The sequence below is a fragment of the Pteropus medius genome, unplaced genomic scaffold (assembly GCF_902729225.1).
Source record: "Pteropus medius unplaced genomic scaffold, Ma_sr-lr_union100, whole genome shotgun sequence".
Lineage (NCBI taxonomy): Eukaryota > Metazoa > Chordata > Mammalia > Chiroptera > Pteropodidae > Pteropus > Pteropus medius.
In genome coordinates this window covers 1,201,369-1,225,541 of record NW_024351731.1, presented here as the reverse complement: position 1 = coordinate 1,225,541, position 24,173 = coordinate 1,201,369, and the positions used below count along the sequence as shown (strand labels likewise).

Genomic DNA, 24,173 nt, shown 5'->3' with positions numbered 1-24,173 from the left:
AAATCCACTGTTGTTTTTACAACTGGTTAAGAACTTTTAGACTTTTGAGAAACAACCATAGTACAGGAGAAAGAACAGTGGAGAAGACAGAAGGCCAGTATTCTTGTTACATATACTTTTTACTTATTACCTGTTCAATCTAAGGGAAAAGCTAAGTACTCTACCTAATACTCTTCTTCTCCATTGGTTCTCGTTCTCCTTAATTCAGATCACTGATTGTCACCTGGCATCAGAACCACCAGGTCATTCTGCCCCGTCCTTTTGTTTTACTCTCCTTTCTCTAAATCACTTTAAGTCCTCAGAATGGGGAACTCCCACTCTCCCGTCCCTGCTCCCCATCCCCAGCCGGGCTACTCCAGGTTCTCAGTACCCAGGCGCAGGCTATTACGAAGATCTCCTAGCTGACCTCTCGACCTCCAGTCTCTCTGTTCTAATTTAGCCCAGTCACACTTCTGACATTCATGTTCTGAAGGCTCAGCTCTGATAATGACATTACCCCAACTGCAGAGTTTCCCCACTTCCTACCACATTACACACGGAGCCCTCGGGCTGGTGACAAAACCTTCTGTAATTTGGTTTTACTCTCATTTCCCAAGATTCCCTTTTGTCAATTCAATTTTTTTAAAGGCCATTGCTTTACACTAGTGTTTAATGATTCATATTTTTCATACAATGTTGCTGCTAAATGCAAAGCCCCCTACTTCATTTGGTGCTCGACTGGACCACAATCAGTCTCAACTCAACAGGAAACACCGGCTGTGCTGGAGTTATGGAGAAAGGGCGCAGAGGCACCAGCTGAGAGGGGTCTCGACACTCTCTCTGCCTTCTGCGTGATCTACAGTTCTAGCCTAGACTCCACAACACACTTGGGCTTGCATGAAATCTGCTATTCATCTTTTCCCAATCAGACTAGCTGCTATGTCACTTCCAACGATACCTTAGCAATTCTACAGCATCTAGCGCAGCAGGTTCTGACTAATACTGGTTTGATGCTAGAATTATTCTTTTGTTAGCACACATGCAGGTTTCTTCAGTCATGCTTGGGAAAAAGGCAAGGATACACATGTATGAAATGAAGGTCTATTATTTGTCCCAGAATAAACAACAATCCTTTTCAGCCAATCAGTGACTTAATTTTGTACAAAGAATAATGTAATATGTATTCGAATTTGAATATACATAAACTGCCATCCATTTCCCCAAATAATTCCCCAAATGATTGTCTCATGCAGGTCCGCCTGCACAGCGGTCACGCCCAGGATGCTCCGAGAGCCCCCGAGGTCGGGAATCACACCTACAGAGCCTGACTCCAGGAACCAAGCAGACAGTTCTATCTCAGGAAGCAGAGAAGCCTCTACTCCATTTTAGCTATTTATCTTCTTGAACACCTTAATTTAATTTAGGTATCTTTATATGTACATAGGGCGATTTTTAGAAAAAGTTCACTAAGTGATTCACAGTGGGATAAGGTATGAATTACGAATGTTGGAACTGACATACCTCATGTGGACCAGGCATTTCAATAAACTATAGTAACGATTTGAATTGTAATCAAGGAAAACACAAGTTTGCTATATCTCCATCTAAACAATATTCTGGCTTTTTTTTTTTTTTTTTGGTTATAAGCTCTGAACGCAGATATCAGATTTATCTGAAGACTAACTGGGATTATGTATATAAAATTTCAATTAATTTTGATCAACGTTACACAAGTATTGTTTTTTAAATGAACAATTTTCTTATCTGACTCCTTGTTAGCTAATATACTTAAACAGTTTGATATTTTGTTACACCATTAACTGGTGAACACCTAACTGACACGAATTCCTCCTGTCCATACCATGAAATCAATCAGTTCCAGCCTAGAAGGTAATATTATTCTGTCTTCCGGTACCTGAACAATCACCCCTAATAAGCAAAATCAGATTCCACAACGATAAGTGGGTTTGGAACTCCGACGTGCTCAAGGAAATCTTATACTGAACTGTTTATTTAAATTTTCAAATGCTCAGTGTGAGCCATCTCTGACTCAGGACTTTATTTATGGCAAATAGAAAAACAACGAGATCTTTAGCAAGTTAACAAATGTATTAATGGACTTTTAATGTAAAGTTCATGTTTAAGAATCTTCCTCCTATATTGTCTTTATGCAAATGTCTCTTCAATTCATTTTATCAAAATAGATTGATTGTCTGCAACAGTTTGAAGTGTTTTATATGTATCTTTAAAAGAAATAAAAATGATTAACAAAAGGAGAATGGAATAACACCAGTCAATAAAATACACTCCACTCTTGACAAAATAGTGTATAAACTTATTAGATTTCTTCCCTCAAAACATTAACAGTATCAAATTCACAATCATTACAAACTCCTTACTAGTAGGGAGTATAGAAATTCAAATGGATATGAAGAGGAGAATATTTGGAAGATGATTTTTCTTGAGTCTTAAATTAGTAAGAAACTTTAAACCAACCTTAACACCCTCAGTTTCAAAATAACCACTAACTGCCTCTTTACCCTTGATGCTCTGATGTTCATTTCTTAATAAAGTAGATTAGTTCTGCATAACAGGGGGCTGAATAGCACATAAGATGTGAGTGAGTCGGCTATGCCCTAGCCACCAAACAGTTTTAACTCTTGAAGATAAATTAATTGACAGGGATTGGGAGAGGGGAGGAGAGAGGAGGCTGAGAAAGCATAAATTCAGACAACTTCCTTCCCCTTTTCTTAGATGGATATTCTTTTAATTATTTATACTGTACCAAATGAGAAATAATGAAATACCTAGGAAGGCAAGCAATGAATAAACCACAAGGAGGAGGCTGACTTGACATGCTGGTATTTCGGCATTTTTACTTGACTTATCAAAAAATTCTCTGGTGATTTGTGTGGAATAAGTCCTAGAGAGTACTGGCTGCGTTTTCTTCCTATAACTCAGGAGGGTACACTCTTGTTCTCTATTGAAACAGGAGGAGAGCATTAAATCTACAATATTTCAAATAAGTCACAGTCCTTAAAGAGTACAAAGATCACTGATACCGCTTAACCTACTTTAAATGCATTATACTTACTATCTAAAATGATAAAAAAATTTTCCCTCAGATGAAGTTTTGGAACTTTCTGAAAGTTGTGAGCATCTGCCTTCACATTAGAGTGTATAATTCCATTTAGACTCCTAATCCATGTTTCATAAATCTTTAATAGGATCTAGAGGGCCTCCTAATTTAATAACAGGCCTTATGTAACATTTCTTACTTACAAAAAATCTTCCGTTTCTGCTTTATGACTCCTTTTATTACTAAATTACAATGTGAAATCTAATGTTAAATTTCTGTTTCTTTATAGATAGCTGAAATGAGTTTCGTAAAATAAATTATGAGGAAGTTCAAGACTAAATCAGATTAATTTCTACTAACAATTTTGTTGATTTGGTGATAATTCAGAGTTGCATTTGCTCCTATTTGAAAGCATAAAAGGGTAAAAAAATTCTTTTAAATTGATGTCTCTCAAGACAGCACTCTACCACAAACTTTCGGCAACTTACCACGTCATCGGAAGGGATGTTGCTGGGTAAAATATCCACCTGAATCGACACAGTGTCCACGATGCTCTTTCTCCTGGAAAGTCGATCCTCATCTAAAATAAAAAAATTTCTCATTATATGCTAGTTAGAAATGATACATCATTTATAAACTACATATTTCGGATTTCAAAAAATTTCATAAAATTAAGACACTGTGCTCTTCTTTGCTCTTTTCCAATGTACAAAGCACTGTGTTCTCAGACTTTTAAACTTCATGAAGAGTCACTTCATAATCCGGCAACACTCCATCTTTCTAATCCCATTTTGCATATATTGTGATTTTATTCTCCTGAAGGAGTAAAGGATAAAGAACTTAAAGAAGGCCAGCATAAAGAAACCAGTTTCTCTCTTACTGACTACTCCTCTACTCCACAGTAGCTTCCCACGGTAGTAATTAATGCTGTCAATCAAATGTAGAAATTTACCCTCCTTCTGGACACAGAGTAGGAGTGCAATGCCTGGCGTCTCGGTGGTTAGGAGAGACTAGGTAACTAGTTCTGGCCAATCAAGTATGAGCGGTGTTCCAGAGAGGGCCTGCTCCAGCAGTGTGGATTCCAGATATGGATGATACGCAGTTAGCTTGAGCACCAAATAAATCTTGAAAGTTTTCAACCACTGAGAGCCTGCGTTTGTTATCACAGTATAATTCAGCCAGTGTTTCTTAACCATGGCACTACTGACATCCTGGGCCAGGTAATTCCCGTTGTGGGGAGCTGTTGTATGTTGTAGGATGTCTAGCAGCATCTCTATCAGATGCCAGTAGGCCTACTCCACCTCTCCTGCCCCAGTGGTGTCTCTGAAACTGACAAACGTTCCCTGGGATGGGCAAAATCACCGTCAGCTGAGAACCATCCCAACTGATGACAGACTGTTGTACAGTTTTTCCTATATGCCACCATCATGTCATAAGCTTCTTAAAACACTGACCACATCACTCTCCCAAGCAATTCTACCCACTGTTGGATTAAAAAAGCACTCTGGGTTCCCTAGCTAGATCTTACCAGCATAACTTCGACAGCTCCCTAACTTATGTAGTGTCCAAGTCGAGTGTGCCCATCCCCCGATCTCCAAGCGTGCTGTGGCATCTCTGGCTTCTATGCGTTTCTACAAACAGAAGCCCCTACTGAAAACACTTTACTTACCTGCACTTCTTTACGTCCTCCCACTATAAAGATTCTTATCTTTCAAGGCCTAGCTGAATATTATATCGCTTCCTTAAAAATCTGAAATATTACTCCAATTATTTCCACTTATCCCACTTTCTTCTAGTGACAAAAATTTATTCTCAGTTATGACTGATCTTCCCTTATCACCATTCAATCACTATTACCTTTCGATCTTATCTCCCCAATCATACTAGAAATTTGGTGGCAGTGTGTGCTTTGCATCTGTCATACAGGAGTCACTGGGTTCTGCTCTATGACAGTTAGATGGGCAGAACATACAAACATAACTGTGACAAATTACTACACATTGTTTTGCCACAGTTTTCAGGCTGAAAATATTTTACCTCCTGCACTTGGCTATCATTGAGCTAATCTAAGAACTGTATTCTTTCTTTTTATCTTCATGATCATATGCTTTGATATAAAATGCCAAAAGTAATGACATTAATAGACCTGCTACAAAATAGTGTGTAGTCATCACTGCTGACTTGACTTTCTCCTACAAACAGGCCAACTTTGAAGGTCTCGCCAAAACTCAACACGAGGAATAAATAATTATCTGTTTCGCAAAGAACATCATAAAAGAATTTCTAGGCTAATACACAAAGGGTTGCAGAGAAGAGTCAAACTGAAGACTAAGGTAAAAATAAAAAGGAAAAGGAAGGTACAGGACAGGAAAGAGATCACAGTGGCAAAAATCAGTGAGAACAGAAGGGAGGTATAGAGGAGAGAGTGAAGATTTGAGATTTTAAAATGAAATTTAATGGGAAACTCTAACATTATATTCTTAGAACTTTTTTTCTTTTGACCTATATAATCACCCGCTTACAGGTGACCACACAGAGGCCGAGGTACGGCTATAATCGGGTATCTTGCCCATCTACACAAATGTAGCTTCTGAAGTAGAGCTTATGGAAGATGATGCCCCTGTTCCCATGGGCCGTCGACATCTGTTCCCGGCCTGCTTTGCAAAGTCCACTGAAATGCAGCATCACTGTAGCCTCTGTGGGCTACACTGTCCCACTGGCTCTAGTGAACTGCCCTGTCACCATCTCACTGTCTGATATGTGTTCCCTGTGGGGAGATCCTTGCTGCTCTTCCGAGGCTGGGCTGGGGCAGTCCCAGACACCACTTCCTGTGCCCTTCCATCTCCCATCCCTCCTCCCTATCTGCTTCCTGTATCTGCTATTCACAATGGCAGTCCTCGGTTCGCATTCCTGTTTTTAACTAGAACCTGAATTTCAGAAGCAATACTTAGAGCTAGGCCTAACTTCCTTCAGTGATATTTTACTGCCACCTGGTGTATATATCTGTACATACTATATGTAACGGCATTCAGATAGCTAAGGAATAGAAAAAGTCTGAATACAAGTATGGCAGAGAACTATATTAAATTACTCTCAAAATAATTTTCTATGGCTAATAAAAATGAGATATAGGAAATGACTTAATCATATGTAAAAAAACATATATATGATTAGGGCTTCATACCACTCAGATTCCATTAAAAAGCTAATGGGACAAAATAAAATATCACAAATAATTAATCTACACATTTCAAAATGTCACAGTTTAATGCTGATAACTACTGAAGGATATATATTTTTGGCCCTATAGAAAAACATGAAATTCTACCTAGTGTTAATGCATATTTACAGAATAAAAACAAACCAAAATGTCTGCTACCATGGAATAAAAATAACCAAATTATTTAATTCCAGGCTCACTATCCTCATTTGTAAACAGAGACGATGCTACCTTCCTCACCAAACGATTTAAGGATTAAATGAGAAAATAAATACAAAGCGTTCATCACAGTGCCTGGCACACAGTCAGTGCTTAAGTGACAGCTACTATTTTGATGATGATGAGTATATAGGTGATACACAACAAACTAAATGTTTTGTTTTCTTCTGATATGTTGTTCTTATATTCCTGAATAACCTGATGGTTATGCAGCCAAAAAAAAACAACACCCAATCAATTTTCCCATGAAGAGTCAGTGCATCTTCCAACTCTTTCTGCATTAAGGCAAGACACGTGAGAGACTGTTCTAAACCACCCAAGTCTTCATAAATCAGAAAAATTTTTTTCTAGCTAAGAGATTTCTCTGCAGTTATATAACCAAGTACATACTGAAGTAGTCAGAATTCTCCCAGTCAGTGATCAAGAGGTATTAAGAAAGAGAATACAGCCTTTTCAGGGGTGGGAGGAAATGAGGAAGAGTAAACTGCCTGTTAAAAAAAAAGTCCCGATTTCCATTTAAAATTGTTAAGAATTAAAGGAAAAGGGTCAAAGGAAGCGACAAGGGGTGAAACTAAACTACAGCTATGGGGGAGGTGGAGCAAAGTAGTAACTAAACTTGTAAGTATGTAAGATATACAGGTGCCAGCTCCATTTTCTACAAGGCGCATTTTATTAAGCTATGTTCCTAGAGGACAGGCGAGGGAAGGGGCAGGCCAAACTGACAGTCGGATTTACCTTTGTACTTGTGCCTGGGTTTTTGAGGTTTTTTGCCTGAAGGAAACAGAGCTAAATCCAAATTATAAGAATGAAATATTTCAGGTTTTTAAAAAAAGTTCTCTTAGATTACAAAGCTCTACTAATGTTTTATTCTCAGCATATTTATTGCCAAGGAATTCACAAGGAGTAAAATCTTTGGTAGTATGGAATTTAAAAGAAAATGTAAAAAATTCATTAACATCTCAGTCTATTACGAACAACTATCACTGTAATATGTGTACTTATTATAGATCCATGTTATAAAGACAGGTGTTTACAATGCTTACGCTTATTTTGTGATTAATCTAAAAAACCACCCGAATGAAATCAAATAGTTCTCTTACAGAACAGAGGTATTCCCCCCAAAAGAACTAGTTCTTCCACCAAATTTAATATTTATACAATCAAGTAAAAATGAAGGTGAAAGACAGAAATTGAATGCAAGATGTCATGCAGTTTTGTCATGAAACACAACAGAATTATTTCAGTCAATGAAAAGAACAGAAGGAAACATACACTGTACAAAGCAAACGTGCCTTTAATTTAAAAAGTCTGCAGATCTCTCTACACAGCAAACGGTCTGTGCTCTCTCAAATGACAGAAGCTGCCTAATTCATTAAGCTCAATAAACACAAATCACTATTCAAATAATTTTCACCAATGTCCATGAGAAATATTGGTCAATGAGGAAAGATCTCATTTTGCTTCTTTCTTTAAAGTACATCAATATTATTTAGTAAAATAATAATCATTCAAGGACTTGATTTGTTCATGATAAAATCATATATGTATCTTTAGAGATTTAATAACAGTTTTCAAGAGCAAAATTTTTAAGTAGAAGTAAACCCCCTGGAACATCTGAAGAAGATGTGATATAATAAGTATACAACAGAATTTTCATTGCTAATTGGGTGTGGAAAATTACTGAAACACATGTCTAGAGTAAGAGCTCTAATTACCCTCCCCTTACCTGTTACTTGTGGTACATATGGAACGGACAATCTCTCGACACTATAGCCGCTTCCACCTAGTGACTCTGTAATCTTGTTGGTCAAAAAGTATAAATTTTTGTCATGCTTCTCTAAAGATTTTGGAAGCCTGTCAAGTTGAACAAACAAAAGTCATTCAGTGTTATTTAAATTATTGAGCAAAATTAAGTTAACATGCAAACATTCTAGATCAAAGCCTAAATATAAACAAAACAAACTGTAATTAATAACACACGTATATTTTAGGGGACTAATGTGAGCTCTTTAAAAACACACGGTGCATGGTCCCTTATATTAACCATTCCGCTGTGATTCTTTGCCGATGACATTCCAATGGTGAAGTCAGTCCTACATTATTCTGTTGGTATTCACACGTTAAGTTCAGCTTTAATCTCATGCTAATTAAAAATCGACTGAGAGAAAAAAATAAAAATGCAGCTCACTGACGGTTAATGAAAAACATCTTAGCCAGCTAAGTGACAGGAGCGCCTGTCCAAAATCATCAGGTTTCGCTTTCCGTTCACTGTCCGATATTATCTCATGCTGATGCTGTCAATATTAGGCTGCTTTTAAAGCCCAAAAGTGTGAATAAAATACTGTTCATATGTATCTTTTTGTTATGATAGCAAAGAAAAATGCAGGGTATAACTTATGAATTTTCTTTAATATATTCTTTCTCCCAAAATTTTATGAGTATTGTTATCTATTATTAAGTCTTGAACAGGATATTGTATTCTCTTAGACTGTTCATTTATATATGAGAATATGCTATATTTAAGAGATGTATCTCCATATTAAAAAAAAGATAAGTATTTTTTTCATCAAAGATTGACTCTACGTGTGCAAAAGCCTATAGTTATAATGAACAAAAACTTCTAAAGCAAGAGAAAGAAGTCAGATGAATTAAATGACAGAAACACAAAACAAGATTAGGATAAAACAGAAACAATAGTTTATGCCTTTACAATCATTACTGATTGGCCAGTGCCCCTTAAAATGTAAAGAATTAACATACATACATGCACTTATCTCTGAAAATATGCTCTGGCAGAAAATACGGGGCTTCCATAGTTCGAATTTCAATAACCTGAAAAAGATCCAAAACAGAGCAAAAACCAAAACCTCACTTTTCTGAACCTTGCTATGAAAATTGGGAAAACTAAAAACACAGAAACAAAAACTAAACATTTATAAGAAATACTATCATTTTATTTTGGAATTTAAGCTAGTTTACAGCCCAAATACAGAGTTCGTTTTATTTTCAAATTCGTTATTTTCAAAATTCAGCAGGTAACAAAATCACGACAATAAAAAACAATGACACATTACACTTGAGTAAACCGACCTCAGAAGGATAAGGACACTCATGGTCTCAAATGCCATGTTGTGGAAGTCCCCTAACGAAGCACTGGGACCTCCCAGCCCCTCCCGTGCTGCAGCCTGCAGCATGGGCGTGAGGTCTCTGCACTTGTGAGGTCTGGCCCCTCCACTCAGTTTTGAGCACCTTATAGGGGGTACTTGGCTTAACATTTCTATCTCTAAAGGCAGGCAACAAATATTCACTCAAGTACCTTTAGCCAATGAGTATTTCTTAGAATGCACTAAATCCCCACATTTTGGCAAGGACTGAGAGATGTGCCTCCAATTCCATAAAAAGGAAGTTCTCTCTGATAAATGTCTTTAAAGGAATAAAAAGTACAGCAGACTTTTTCTGCCAGGAAAGTTAGGGGTTCTGAAATGTATATTAAATCACACAAGTAACTAATTTATGGAGCTAATGCTGAAAAAGCTCAGTGTAGTTGAATGACACAGGACAAATCTCTGAGGCACATTAATTATTCAACGTTTGAGATCTGGCTCAAGTAGACTGGTTTTAAAAAAAATCACCACCACCACCACACAAGCAGTATAATTTCATAAAATTTAGATACTAAGATTCAGGTGTAAAAGGAAAAAAATTATATAAGAAGTCACATGAATGATTCTAGAAGAAAACCATGTGTTCTACTCAAACACTACATAAAAAATTTCTAACAAAACAACAGGCATCAAAGAAAATGTAAACACTAGCTCTTAAGCTCTTATTTCAATTTAGTCACTGCATATTTTTATAGAATTTTTTTTTATTTGATACATAAACATCACTGAAAGAAAATCAGCCGTTTCTGTATCAAAATCAAGTTGAAGAACTTCTCTAAATACCTTACCTTCGTAACATGCTGGCAAAATGCAGGAACAGCTATCATCTGACTTACAAAGTTGAGGTACGCAGCAACCAGCGCCATGATCCCACAGCGGTGGAACATAGGCAAATTATCCTCGTTGATAATCGCGCTGTCCTTCGATAAAAAACAAGCACAGCACAAGGTCTTATGCTCCACTAGCGTTTTCCTCCATGACTGTACTGCAAAAACCGCGGGTAGTTTGGAATACTAACAAAAATGTCGCCTTGTAAGAAGGTATTTTTTTTTAATTCTGAAAGGAGACTAAATGCCCATTTATAGGCAAGTTAAATCGCTCAACTCAAATAGCTCTTCCTTAGGGAAGCCTTTCCTAAGGACAAAAAAGTATCTACATGTAACAAATATATATCTCTCTCTGATGTAATATATATATTCACATCGCATACTGTCCTTTTATTACTTAACATTTAAATTCTAGTCAAACAACTACATATATGTAATTATTATTTAATTGTTCCCCACTAAACTCAAATATGGGCATGGGGACCGTGTTGTCTTTCCTACCACAGTATTCCTATGGCCTTGAACAATATTTAGCACACAGTCCATACTCATTCAATATCTGTTAGGAAAAAAATGACCGTGATCATTGTCTTGAGTATTTCAGATTTAAAACTAGATTCTTCTCTTTTAAAATTCATGTACCTGAATAAAAGCAACAACACTTTAAAGATGGTGTCTAATTCATACAGAAAGGTTTTCTTCAATGAAAGGTTTTGAAAGCATACCTGCAAAGCAATGGCTAATCGAATGAGATCAATAACCACTTCTTCATTGGCCAACTCAATAGTTATAAGTGCGAGAGAAGTATAAAGCAGCTCGTAGTTTTTCTGAACATTGTCCTCCTCCTTACAGCCCAAATATATGTGCCGATACAGCTGCTGCCCATTCTGAGAAGGGTGATGACAGAGGAAAAAGAGGATTTTGCTTAAAATGTAATAAAGGGAGATTTCACATGCATATAACCTCCTACAAAGTAGCTACCTTATTACGTAACTTACTGTGGAAGATAAATTTAAACTGATAATTAGATGATCAAACTGTACACTAACTATTAACATCAACAAATATACCAATATACAACTACAAACTAACGTTAAAGAACAAACCTTAAATAAAAAAACAGCAAGTAAGAAATAGTTCTAGTGTCAACAATGAAAATGTTTTTAGTAATAATGTGAAAAGACAAAAGCAAATTACAGATTGATATGAGAAAAAATTAAAACGTACGGCAGACTAACGGGAGCCTTGGCAACAATAAAGAACACGTGGCTGAGGAGAAATGCACCTACGCCTGCTGGTCCCAGGGAACAGTCTCTTGGGTGGCGGGCTGGGACTTGCTCAGGGGAGGGCATCTGCAGGTTCTGCTAGACTCTGGCGCGAAGCCCCCCAAGGCAGGTCTACAGCCTTTATGCAGGGGAGAGGTTATAGAAACACCCCAGGGATTGTGCAGAGGTTCCCCCCAAACCAAACCAATCTAGTATATGAATAAAATATGGCTCCATTTCAAGGTCACACATCAATACAAAAGTACCTAACAACTCAAATGGCTATAACTTATGTCATGAATTATTTTTTAGAAGATAATCTTACCTTTTTCATGAAACTTGTGTCTTGTCTACAAATTTTTTCTCTTTTGATCTTTAGGTCAGCTACATCAGGTATTATTCTAAAGATAATTAATATATCATTTTTAATGAATAGCATATTTAGTTATAATATCCTATCTTACATGGCAAATCATAGTTACACTTCGGAGTTTGAACTACGTAACACTCTCTTCAATGAACATTTAAAATAAGCCTATACGTAATACTACTGAATACCCACGTTTAATTAAGAAGAACTGCATAAAGAAATCTTTATTCCTAATGTCATTCCTAAGCTTAAAACAAAACCAAAATAAAATTTATTTAACTAGTGATCACTAGTAGTTGAGACCTCCGAAAGTACATTAAAAGACCTCCAACCATCTTAAACGATATTAATAATTAAAATGTCTCAATACCAATGAAATAAAACTCTGGAAATAAAGTCTGAAAGTCCTATATTACAAAAATCACAATACTTAAATACATGAATGTAGAAATTTAAAAACATTAAGCCAATTTGAAAATGGCACATTACCTGATGCCTCGAAGCTTTGCCCTGTTGTCATGGCGATCCATGAGATTATGCATTACTTCCAAGACCAACTGTCTCAGCTCATAGTCTTCCATGAGGGACGGTGATAACAGAGGGTCCAGAAAGGACCCAGGCAGTGCGGTAACAATCGTCTTTGCTTTGTATCCAGAGGTGACCTGATTATATGGAAGAAAAACAAACAAAAAACAACAACAAAAAACCTTTGTCATGTGTCCTTCTTTGGTAAAGTTCTCTAACCATTTCATAGGAACCATAAACTAAAGGAAAAAGAAAGTGTGGACATAAACTTGAAGGAAAAAACAAGAAAGAATTTTGTAAGGTAATGAGAATTTTACTGAATTTACAAAACTTTAATTTAGAAAGAGAATACTTATAATAGCCCACATTTCCCACGTGCCAGACGCAAATCTAAGACTATATGAGTATAAGCTTCATCCTTACCACATCCCTGTGAGGTAGGCATTAGTGTACCCCATTTTATAAAAGAAAACAGGCTCAGAGAAGGTAAGAATATATGGAATAAGTAGTCAGTACTAAACAGATATAAGGAGATTAGGCAGCAAATAGTACAGTAAGAGCTGAAAATGTTTAATTTAAATTTGTAAATTATTCTTTATTTTAAATTCAGTAGTTTGGTTTAATAGGAATACATTTTCAGTTGGAAAGCTACTCTTTATTAGGTACTTGATTTGACATTTATGAGTGCATCCCTATATTCTAAATTTAAAGCTTTTAAAGAGCACATACTTAAATGCTACTAAACATTTTTACCGCCACACAGACATTCTTTCCGCTGACAGTGTGGTACAATCAGAATTAGACGCAAGAAGATTTACTCAAGGAATTTGTTTAATAAGAAGTTTAGAACCAAAAGAAATTTCAGGTGGGTAATTTCGATTTATATTTATATCTGCAATCACAAATGGAACATATAATATTTACATTTGGGCATTTATCATAGGATGGAGGTGATTTTGTAAGTGAGCAGAGATACTGGTAGGATAATTGCTACCCACCTAAAAATTAAAAATACATCCATGACTCATACCGCATGCAACCATAATCTTCAGATCAAAGTTCTAAATGTAGAAAGCCAAATTTTAAAAACTTATAAATATCAACAAATGTGTTTATATCATTGGAGGAGGCAAGAAGTTTTTAAATGAGATACAAATAATTTTAAAAAAAAACCACATAGGAATGCACTGATAAATATGGCTACACTAGAATTTAAATTTCTTTATGACGAGCAGCATAAACAGGATTGAATATGAAATCACAAAGTATTTCTTTTCTATACTTCTCCCTAGGTATAAAACATTTCTTTTAAAAAATGGAATCATATACAATAACATAAATTCTAAAAACATTGACTTGGAAAGGACACACATTCCACACAACGAGTCCTACTTTGTTTTGGCATTATGTTAGGTACAGTCGAATCTGAGATGAATACAATTACTATACAGTAAACACAGGACCTCACATTCCAGATATGCTTTTCCTTTTCAGCTATTTGTAGCTGCATTATTTTTCAAACAAGAAGCCATTAATTGGTCAGTATGTGAAAAAAACAGCATGCGATATAGAAAGAACATTGGATTTCAAGTCCAAGTTCTAGTCTTCAGTGCCACAACCTTGAACTTCTTTCATTTCTTCTGTTGAAAGTCTCTGAGCCTAAGCATCTTCATCTATAAAACAGCAATACTTTCTGCTGCTGTATGTTTCACCATTGTGAACGTCAAATAAGATGATAGAAGAAATAAGCAGTAAAAGTATAATAAAAGAAAATGAAAAATAATATTTAAGTATATAAACCAAAAGAAAAAACTAAATAGTATCTGACAGAAGAAAAAGGAGCTCATAATGTGAAGCTGTTCTTAACCTCGTCAATCATTTATGGTTAAGTGTGTTCTGCCTTAAATGTCTTACCATAAGTAAAGATCTCAGCAACATTATCTGAATCCGCCTGGTTCCCAAATCCCTAAAATACATAACATATCAGTATTATTTTATTTATAGTAATTAACATTTACACTACTTCATTTATTTATTATTTATTAATTTTAAAACTCTACTCATATTGGCTAACCAGATTTTCACAATAGCTAAAATCGTGGCTCACTTTAGACTCTAAATTTCATATGTATTAGAGTTACATGTGAAAAAACAAACTCAAACAAAAAATTAACAAGTTACTGGCTCTTGTTACTGGCATGTAATAACATGAAAATTAAATCATATGAATATACAAGAAAACAACACAAATTAAAAGATACTATAGGTGAAAAACATATTTATTGTAAATATAATTGACTAATATCTATTTAACAGGCAAAAACATGATTCAAAAAGAATTAACCAGTGGAAAAAGGGTCATCTAATTAATGGCTAAAGAAATATAAATCAAACAAGACCATCGTTTCCTTACTAAAGTACCCAAAACACAAAAATATTCACAGATTAAAGCTTTAACATGTAAAATTAAGTCAAATCTATAAAACAGGAGGACCGAAACACATGATCTTTAAAATCGCTTTCAGTTCTAGAAATAAGTCAACATTTCTGTTATATGACATTATTAAATTTTTATAGGAAACCTGAAGCTTTACTCTAAATACATATGTACATAGACAATGCCCAGACTAAACAAAACTTACACCGAGTCAATATAAAGCATAGAAAATTAGAGGATTTACGATAAACTTACACTGATTCTAAAAGCATGCAATGCTGATTTAATTGCTTAGCAATCTAGTACCATAAAAATACTGCTTTCCATAGGACTTCTATTACTAGCGATTAAAAGACATTTTCTTTAAAATGAAATTTAACACGAGATTGAATTCAAATTTACGGTCCAAAAGCTTGTGAAAGCCACATGTGCATACCCTAGCTGACTGATATCCAAAGTATGCGTGGTTGTTCCAAACACAGGCACTTTCCCCATAATGAACATCATGATTTCTGACCTCTGATAATCTGGTAGGTTACTCCCAAAAAATCCTATGAAAATATTAAGATAAACAAATTTAATTTTTTTTTTAAATATTTTTAACCAAAGTTTTCAGTGTGGTAAAATGTCTTTAAGCTACGTATAACTCTGACGACATTATAATTTCATTTATCCAACATCATTTAATCACACAAAATATAAGATTTATACAACGGACAAAGATAAAATAATAAACATCTAACAGTCTTGCATAGAGTTAACAGCAGCAAACTATCATCAATTTGAGTTGATTAGAGTTTTAGAAAAAAGAAAAAAAAAAAACTTTTTGGTAGTATTTCTGATGACACTTATCCACATATTATAAGCCTAAATTCTTATTCTGGTAAGGAAGTCAGTAATTAGGCCACACTTTGGTAAAGAAGTTTATAATTAAGTCACTACTTTGGCTTCCTAGGATTGACAAATATTTTATAATGAGCCATGTTTATAGCTTAATCCTCTGAGTTAATTCAACATACATAATTCAACTTATGTTAAAAAAAGAATAACTTATTTGTCATTTTTCTCAGGCATTCTTGGGTATGGATATTTTAAATTTATCTGCTATAGCTTTTGAGAAAATTTACCTCCTAATTATAAAAGATTTTCAATATTTAATTATCATCTACTCAAACTTCAAACTTTTTTCTTTGAAATATCAGAACAGATATCAAATCATGGCTTTTTTTGTTCATTTCTTAAAATGTAATAATCATTACAGAAACCTTCTGACTTTTAATATTTAAGAATAAATTAACTTTTCAATTTAACTCTTAGGCTTCTATTATTGGAGTTAATAATCTATACAAACCTGAATTGTTCTACCCATCATTTTGATTGGACATGGGGTTAAAAATCATTCTCCATCATCATATTAGCAACAAAAAAATCTCATGACCTTAATATTACTCGATCCACATAAAGTGCATTATTTTAGGAGCATACCTTTCTAGGGTAAGAAACTACTTTGTATTTGGACCTTACGACAACCTTGAGACTAGGTACTATCATTAGTCTCAGCTTCCTCTTGCAGAAGTGAGGATAAGAGAGGTTAAACTGCATCCAGGGAACTACACAGCTAAAAGGAGAGCCTGAGGTGAAGGCTATTCATTTCCAAAGCTGATTGTAAATACTCTCTGCTCCCTCCCTCTAAGGTACTTTTAACTTTTCAGGAACCCAGTTATCGGTGTTCCTAATCAACTGTACAAAACCAGACACTGACTTTCTGTTCCAAACAAGTCAGCCATCACCACAAGAACAAAACATGATCAGCTGGGAGGACAGTCCTGAAAGCAACTCACTCTCTATACTCATTGTTTGTATTTGAACTGCTGAATGCAAATGTTAATGACCCAGTCAAAGGAGCACAGCTCCTCAGAGAAGTGACTGACTCCAGGGCTGGAGCAGGAAGTGTGAAGTGAGCCTGGAACATGGAACAGCTCATGTGAGTACGCCTGTGCTTATGTGCTTAAAAAGGGGGGATGTTACAAAGACACAGAAGACAGCTTGAAGGGGCTCCCATGGGCCAAATCTGGGACAATCTGAGCACCAAAATAACAACAACACAGTAAGTAGAGAATGAATTATGAAGTATAAAAGTATAAATCCATGAGCTCATCCCAATAACAAATAGGTGAAAGCGTGCAACCTTACTCACATACAGAAGGGAGAGAACGCGGAGTGCCAACTGACAGCTGGGGAGCAAATGCCGAGTATGAAAACCATCGTTTTGCAACCATCATGGTAAAGGCTGGTTCGGGTAAGAACTGAATGCTTGCTAAATCTAGGGGGAAGTTTGGATGAAGAGCAGAATAACTGCATGGCCTAAAAGAATCTTCTCAGAAGCTGCTTCTTATTTACAAGGGGGAAAATCTGAAACCATACTATTATGAGCACTTATGTAGTACCCAGCCAGGAATGCAAAATCTGAATTTATTCATAAGGAAACAAACACCAGACTAACCCAACGAGGAAGTTTTTTTAAAGGTGAGGGTGTGGGGGAGGCTATACTATTAAAAAATGCCCATATCATAAGAGAATGCTCCAGACTAAGGGGACTAAAGAAATACTACCACTGAAAGCAATATACGATCCTAGACTGGGTCCTGGACCTCAGGGAAAACATACTATAAAAGACATCACTAAGTCAAAACACAAAAATGAAATATGCAAATTTGATGAATGGCCTTTATCAGTGTTAAATTTACCGATGTTGATAACTGTACTCTGGGTATATATGAAAATGTCTTTATCCTTTGGAAAAATAGTCTGTGCTTAAAGGGTCATGATGTATATGCACTTACTAGCCAATGGTTTAGGAAAAAAGTGTAGATGTATGTATTTGTGTATGTACGCGTCAATCTATCTCTATGTGTGTATGTGTACACAGACACATATACATACATACATGCATACACGCACAGAAATAGAGAAGGAGGAAGAAAGACGGAAAGTAAATGATCAAGTGAATGGCATAAAATATTAACAGCTCAATCTGGATGAGGGGTATACAGTGTTCTTTGTCCTATTATGTTTATTTTCCAAATGTAGAGTTTTTCAAAAGTCTAAGCTATCACTCATTTTGGAAAGTTGTTCTAGAAGAGTCGAGCACCTTCTGTGAAAGCTTTTAACTACTGGTGTACGTAACGGCTTTGAAAAGTGAAATGTACCCACCTATTGTCTGGATGATAGCGTTCTGCACAATCTTCTCGTCATTGTCTTTGGAAGCCGTGTTTAAGGCGGCACTGCCTGCAGGTCCCCCCTGCAAATCGTTCGCTTCAGACTCGACACTGAGACGCAGATGCTTCAACAGAGTGTTAAAGACTTCCAGCACGGTGGGCCCTGCGAACAGCCACGGGGTGAGCGACGCGCTTCCCAGTACTGTGCCCTCACACCCGACCCTCATGTTCCTCCATGTTCTAAGTACTTGGAGATAACAATTTATGTATGAACTAACCAGTTCGGAAAAAAAGGAAATGAGAAATACTCGAATAAGAAAGTCTCCTTATACTTAATTATTTAAATATTTACTGGCATCTTTGAGCAACTCGCTGTTCCAATTTCTGGTCCAAACCACACAAAATGTGTATATATGTGCATGTAAAGATTACCTAAACCTTTCCACCTACCTAATCTTGTCTACTCAAAATAATGTGTATTAGGACAATGTTTAACTTGACTGCTGGGTCAGAATCCATAGGATTATCATAATACAGCTCATTTTAGCATAGGAAGTTTGTTTTGCACCTTTTGAGGCTGAAGAGGAAAAATCTGCCTCAATTATTAGACAGAAACAAGTCAATGTAACAGATTCAAGTAAACTAAATTTGCTTTCTGCTTTTAGTTCTACAAACTCTGTTTCTGTTACAGCATCTACCGCACTACATTTTAATCAGTGTTTTTTATTTCTGCCTCCTATTCTCGACGACAGCCTTCTCTAGGACAAGCAGGCACATTCAAATACTTCCTGGAATGTACAGAGCCTTGCACACAGTACCTCACACAGAATAGATATTAAATTAGTAAATGTGATGATTCAATTTATCATGTTTTATTTCATATTTCAAATTAAAGAACTTTCCAATTATATAATCTGCTTCCACCTCCTTAAGTTATAAGTAATCAAAGTCTGTATTCAAAATGTCCACTCTTATTTGACACTGAATGAATGCAAAAATATTTCGGTAGCTAATATATTTCCACTCTGATTTTGAAGCAAAACAGCTATAACCAGATTCTCCTCCTAACCTGAGTAATTGTCACGGACCCTTCTGTTCTTCTAATCACAGGTAAGTAAAAAGTCATGATCTCTGACCTGTCCCTCTGTATGACCCCTGCGGTAAGTCAGTTACCAAATCCTACGGATTTTACATTCCTTTTGCAACCACTGCCATCCGTCAAGCTTCTTCCCTCATGTCAACCACAATGAACCACCTGTCACTTCCATCGCGTCCTGTATCTTGCAGCAAGATAAAGATCTCCGATAAAGATCACAGTAAAACTCTGACGTGCCAATCAGCTGTGGCATTACATCCCTGCTCTGGCCACCACTGTAACCTTAAAGCCGCTTCTCTGGCTTCCTCCACATCACTACCACATGCTATAGCCAGAGGGCTGCACAATATTTTGCTCATGCTATTCCATTTTTCCTCCCTTTTCCAATGTATGGTCAAATTCTGCCTTGTATTACGGTCTTAGATAGAGCTGTCTAATTCCAAGTCAACTTTAAGTTTCTTGGATCTGTAACCTTTCCAATGTTTAGCATATAACTGCTATTCAAAAGTATTAAAAAAAAAGGAGGAAGGGAAGGAGAGACTGATATGGAGTAAAATGCTTAACTATACACTGAAGTCTGAGAATAACCATGCGAACCCAAAATTCAAGAGAAATTACAGAACACTTAAAAATGTCAGCAATACTTTCAAAGAGTTTTCCATACACTGCTATATCCACTGAAAAAAACATTACGAAATAGATTAAAGCGTTCATTTTTTTCCCTGGCACTCACCTATGGAACCTTTAGCAGCAATGGCGACAGCCTCTAACAGAACCTGAATAATACCTGCTCTGACCCGTGGAGAATCTTTTTTACGAGCATCAAGGTGTCCTAGAATCTCCTGGATCACATGGTGAGAATACTGAGCCTAAAAAAAACAAAGAGTACAAAGATGTAGGAACAATTATACGCATCTCAGCAGATTCATGACGAGAAACCACGTGATACTTAAATGTCCTATCACAGGAGACTGGCACTTACGTTACGGAACAATACGTGGCCATTAAAAATCACTCTTTTAAGGAATAATTAGGGATACTAGAACATATTTATTATACCCTGAGTGAAAAAAGGAAGTTACAAAATACTATGTTTAATAAAATTCAAGCCTGTTTTTTAAAAGTATAAAAGATGAGAATTATATATACCTAAATATTAACACTTGTCATCTATGAGAGGGAATTCATGAGAAATTTTTATTTTCCTCATACTTTTTCTGTAATTTCACAAAGAAAATTTATACATTCTTATAATTTGATAATCGGATAAATGTTGTTAAAAAATAAAGATTATGATATTTATAGTACTTCTCTCCTACCCAAACTAGGTACTATTTTTTATTATGAATACCTAACAATGTAAACAGTCAAAACTTTCTAATCTAATCAAGAGCCAGGATCACTGAAAATCTTATCAGTGTGTACTTGATGGATTTAAACCTAGAAAATATGAGATGTGCCATTTACAAAGGCAATTTTATCATATATAAATAAATTTGATTATCAGTGAATGATACGGAGACCTAAATCTTAAAAAGCATAACTAGAAAAATGTTTAACTCCAGTGAATATTTTATTTTCATTTTTTACAGAGTAGCAAAGTTTTGTTTTTATAAACCAGTGAAAAAAAAAAGTGCCCGTGGCCCTGAGCCCCGGGTCTGTGTTTGCCTTTGGAACACAGCCTGAAAACGGGCTGGGAGCCTCTCTCTCCCTGGAACGGGTGGGTCATATGAACGAGCAGTGCCCCACACGTAAGGGCCACTCTGCTCAAAAGCAAAAGGTTCCCCTACACTTCTGTCAACAAACCCAATTCCATCTCCAGTCATTTCCGGCATTTGTCATCACACGTCTACTTTTATGATAACTCAATGTAAACGCTAAGTCTGCATTTTCGTCTGTACTTTTTGTTTCATTTACTCATTTAAAGCTATGTTAAAATAGAGGAACGTCAGACAGACACTCACACAACCTGACACTGACCTTGCCCAGGAAGCTATAGCCTTTGACGTGTGATGTTTATGAACAGAACGACAGTGTAACTTACTGTCCACACCGGGACACCTAAGGAGTGAACGAGTGTTGTTAATGATGACAAAGCAGGACTATCCTGAGCGAGCCACAGTGCGTGCGCACAAGTCAAGGACGATGCCACGTGTGGAAAAGGAAAGGAACGAAACTGCAAAGATGTTGTACTTTAACACTGTCTCGTTTTCAGTTCAGGGTGATTGAGGCATCATTTACCTCAGGTAAAATGCACCCTTATACTGAGTTTGAAGCCACGGTGGTGAATAAATAGCTTTAAGAAGCAACATAACATAGTGGTTAAGTATGCGAGCCCTGGAGTCAGACTGGCCCAAATTCAAATTTTGGCTCCATCACTTATTAGCTTATAGCTTAAGAGAGTTACTTAATTAACCCCTCTGTACCTCAGTTCTCTTCATCTACAACATTTAGAAAATAACAACAGTTATTTCACGGGATTGTGGTGGCAATTTATTTGTGAAAAGCATCTAAATTGTGTCTATTATATGAAATATGCTCAATAATTAGCGATGATTACTAATCTTTAACTGGTGACTCCTGGGGTAATATGTTACTATCGTAACACTGAACATACGATGATGACGAAAAAAAAAATTATTCAAAAGTAACCAGGTGTTGGGCACTGTTCTGAGCATTTTACATGTTGTTATCGCACTTTATCCACCCAAACAATCCTAGGAGGTTGGCTAGACTGAGTCACACTGTGCACTTCCCGGTGCTCAGGAGGCAGGTGGTAAAGGGTGAGGTTACTCGCCCACGGTCATATAGAAACTCTGAGGGTCCAGTTCTGATTTCTAGTCTGACCTCAGGAGCACAGCTCTTAAGCATGACATCTTATTACCTTGAACAAATCAATTTAGCACAAAAAATAAGCTTTAAACAAAATATTTTGCCTTTACCACAAATGCCCTACTATGTTTGAAACCATCTGAAGCACTATCTGCATAATCGCTTAGGAATAAAATCCTAGTCAGGGCCAGCTAGCTTACTGTTTTATGGAGAGGTTGAAATACTACCTAACAGTGATTTCTGTAACAATTTTATGGCAAATGGGAATTAAAACAGTTAAAATCTATCAGAAGTTTTGACTGTATCAGGAGAGTCTAAACAGAAATTCCCATTCTGGTACTTACTACCATTTAATTTTTGTTTTATGGACTTAAAACATATGTTGCACTTAAAGCTATTTCCAAAGCAATGCTATGGACCAGAAGTAGTTTCTTAAACATTTAATGAAAAAATATTTACTGATTCCTTAACTTTGTAATTTTACTCATTTTACACCTCAGAAAACTAAATGCCCTTTAGAGAGGTCAGGTACCTCACTCAAGGGCACACAGGTAGAAAGTGAAGTCGAGGATTCAAATTCTGGTAATTCTGTTCCACAACTTTCAGTTTAAATTAACCATTAAGCTAAGGTTAATGTAGCATGCCTAGCATAATGTAGCATGCCTAGCATAATGTAGGTTTTCAATAAATAGTAGTATTGGAAAGCTGGTTTAGAGGTAGAAAGATTAATTGAATTTTTTTTCCGGTTTTATTGAGGTATAACTGACATATAACATAAAAGAAGGGGTATTAAATGAGATAGAGTATATAAGGTTATCAGCATAGTCGCAAGCACAGCCAGCCTTAATAAATGGAAATATATATGTATGTATATATTTCAATATATAAATGAACCATTTGACACATGCATTAAAGTTTTCTTTTCAGAAACGAGGAAACTGGAGCTCAGAGAGGCTGAATCATCTGCCCAAGTTCATACAACTAGTAAACACCACATCCAGGATACAAATCCTGGTCTGACCTCGACTAAAACCTGTGCTCCTTCTTACTACCTGGTCCTCTTTAAAGTAATGATGGCTTTTTAGGGCATTAAAAATGTAAATGGTATTAAAAAAAAAAAAGAAGATCTAAAATCCCACTTGAATTAGGAGCTAACGGGGTCTGTCCAGGTTTGAGGTAAACTGCATGCTCCTCAGTGGCAGATAGAAGTGTCTCATCACACAGCTCCATCGAGACTGAAGGAGTTAAACACGCCTGATCACACCGTAAATACTCAATAAGTGGGAGTTATTATCATCAGCTATATGCTGGTGATAAGAAATATCAACTCCAATACCAATTTATCAGTGAAATATAAATACAAGATAAATGTACTAAAAAAATACACAATAACGGCACCATCATAAAATCATTTAGTTTTTTATTAGATATCCTTCCATCTTGGCAAATAAGAAAATAAGTGGTAAATGAAAACAAATGAGACAACTACATTAAGAATATGTTTTATATCCTACAGTGTTCTATGTCTCTGATGACACACTTATCAATATAGACACAAAATTACTTACCTGAATAGAATACATTATAATTTTAAAGCAGTGAACTGCAAATTCATTAGGATCCCAGAGTTTGTGATGATCTAAATGCCTGTAATTAGTAATAAGAAAATTATTTAATAATCCCTATTTTTATTATACTTTCTTCCTCTAGAACCCTCGACAATATGCAAAGCTTAGCAATCAAAAGAATATGATCTAAAAGAAAGTCAATGTTTTCATTTCCAGAAATATGATACATATTTCCAATAGCCAGATCCTTTCACAAAACAACAATAAAAGGCTAGAATACGTCTAAGACTTTTAAATCTCTAGATGAGCTGTTGAGAAAAAACAGTCCCCCGGTCCACTCAAAAGAAGGCAGGCTTCTGGAGAAGTACACACGA

General features: G+C 35.9%; 1 protein-coding gene across 3 annotated transcripts in view; it reads right to left on the bottom strand.

Annotated features, from left to right (window-relative positions):
• The window catches only part of EFR3A (EFR3 homolog A), a 76,560-nt gene that overhangs the window by 12,331 nt on the left and 40,056 nt on the right, over positions 1-24,173 (bottom strand). For all 3 annotated transcript variants that reach the window (XM_039845883.1, XM_039845885.1, XM_039845884.1), the window contains 12 exons: positions 23,800-23,878; positions 20,133-20,268; positions 18,299-18,466; positions 15,522-15,636; positions 14,563-14,614; positions 12,613-12,785; positions 12,079-12,154; positions 11,214-11,375; positions 10,450-10,581; positions 9,262-9,329; positions 8,224-8,351; positions 3,547-3,638 (listed from right to left, as the gene is read on the bottom strand). In XM_039845883.1, the coding sequence (XP_039701817.1) occupies positions 3,547-3,638; positions 8,224-8,351; positions 9,262-9,329; positions 10,450-10,581; positions 11,214-11,375; positions 12,079-12,154; positions 12,613-12,785; positions 14,563-14,614; positions 15,522-15,636; positions 18,299-18,466; positions 20,133-20,268; positions 23,800-23,878 (1,381 nt within the window). The remainder of the gene's footprint in view (positions 1-3,546; positions 3,639-8,223; positions 8,352-9,261; positions 9,330-10,449; positions 10,582-11,213; positions 11,376-12,078; positions 12,155-12,612; positions 12,786-14,562; positions 14,615-15,521; positions 15,637-18,298; positions 18,467-20,132; positions 20,269-23,799; positions 23,879-24,173) is intronic.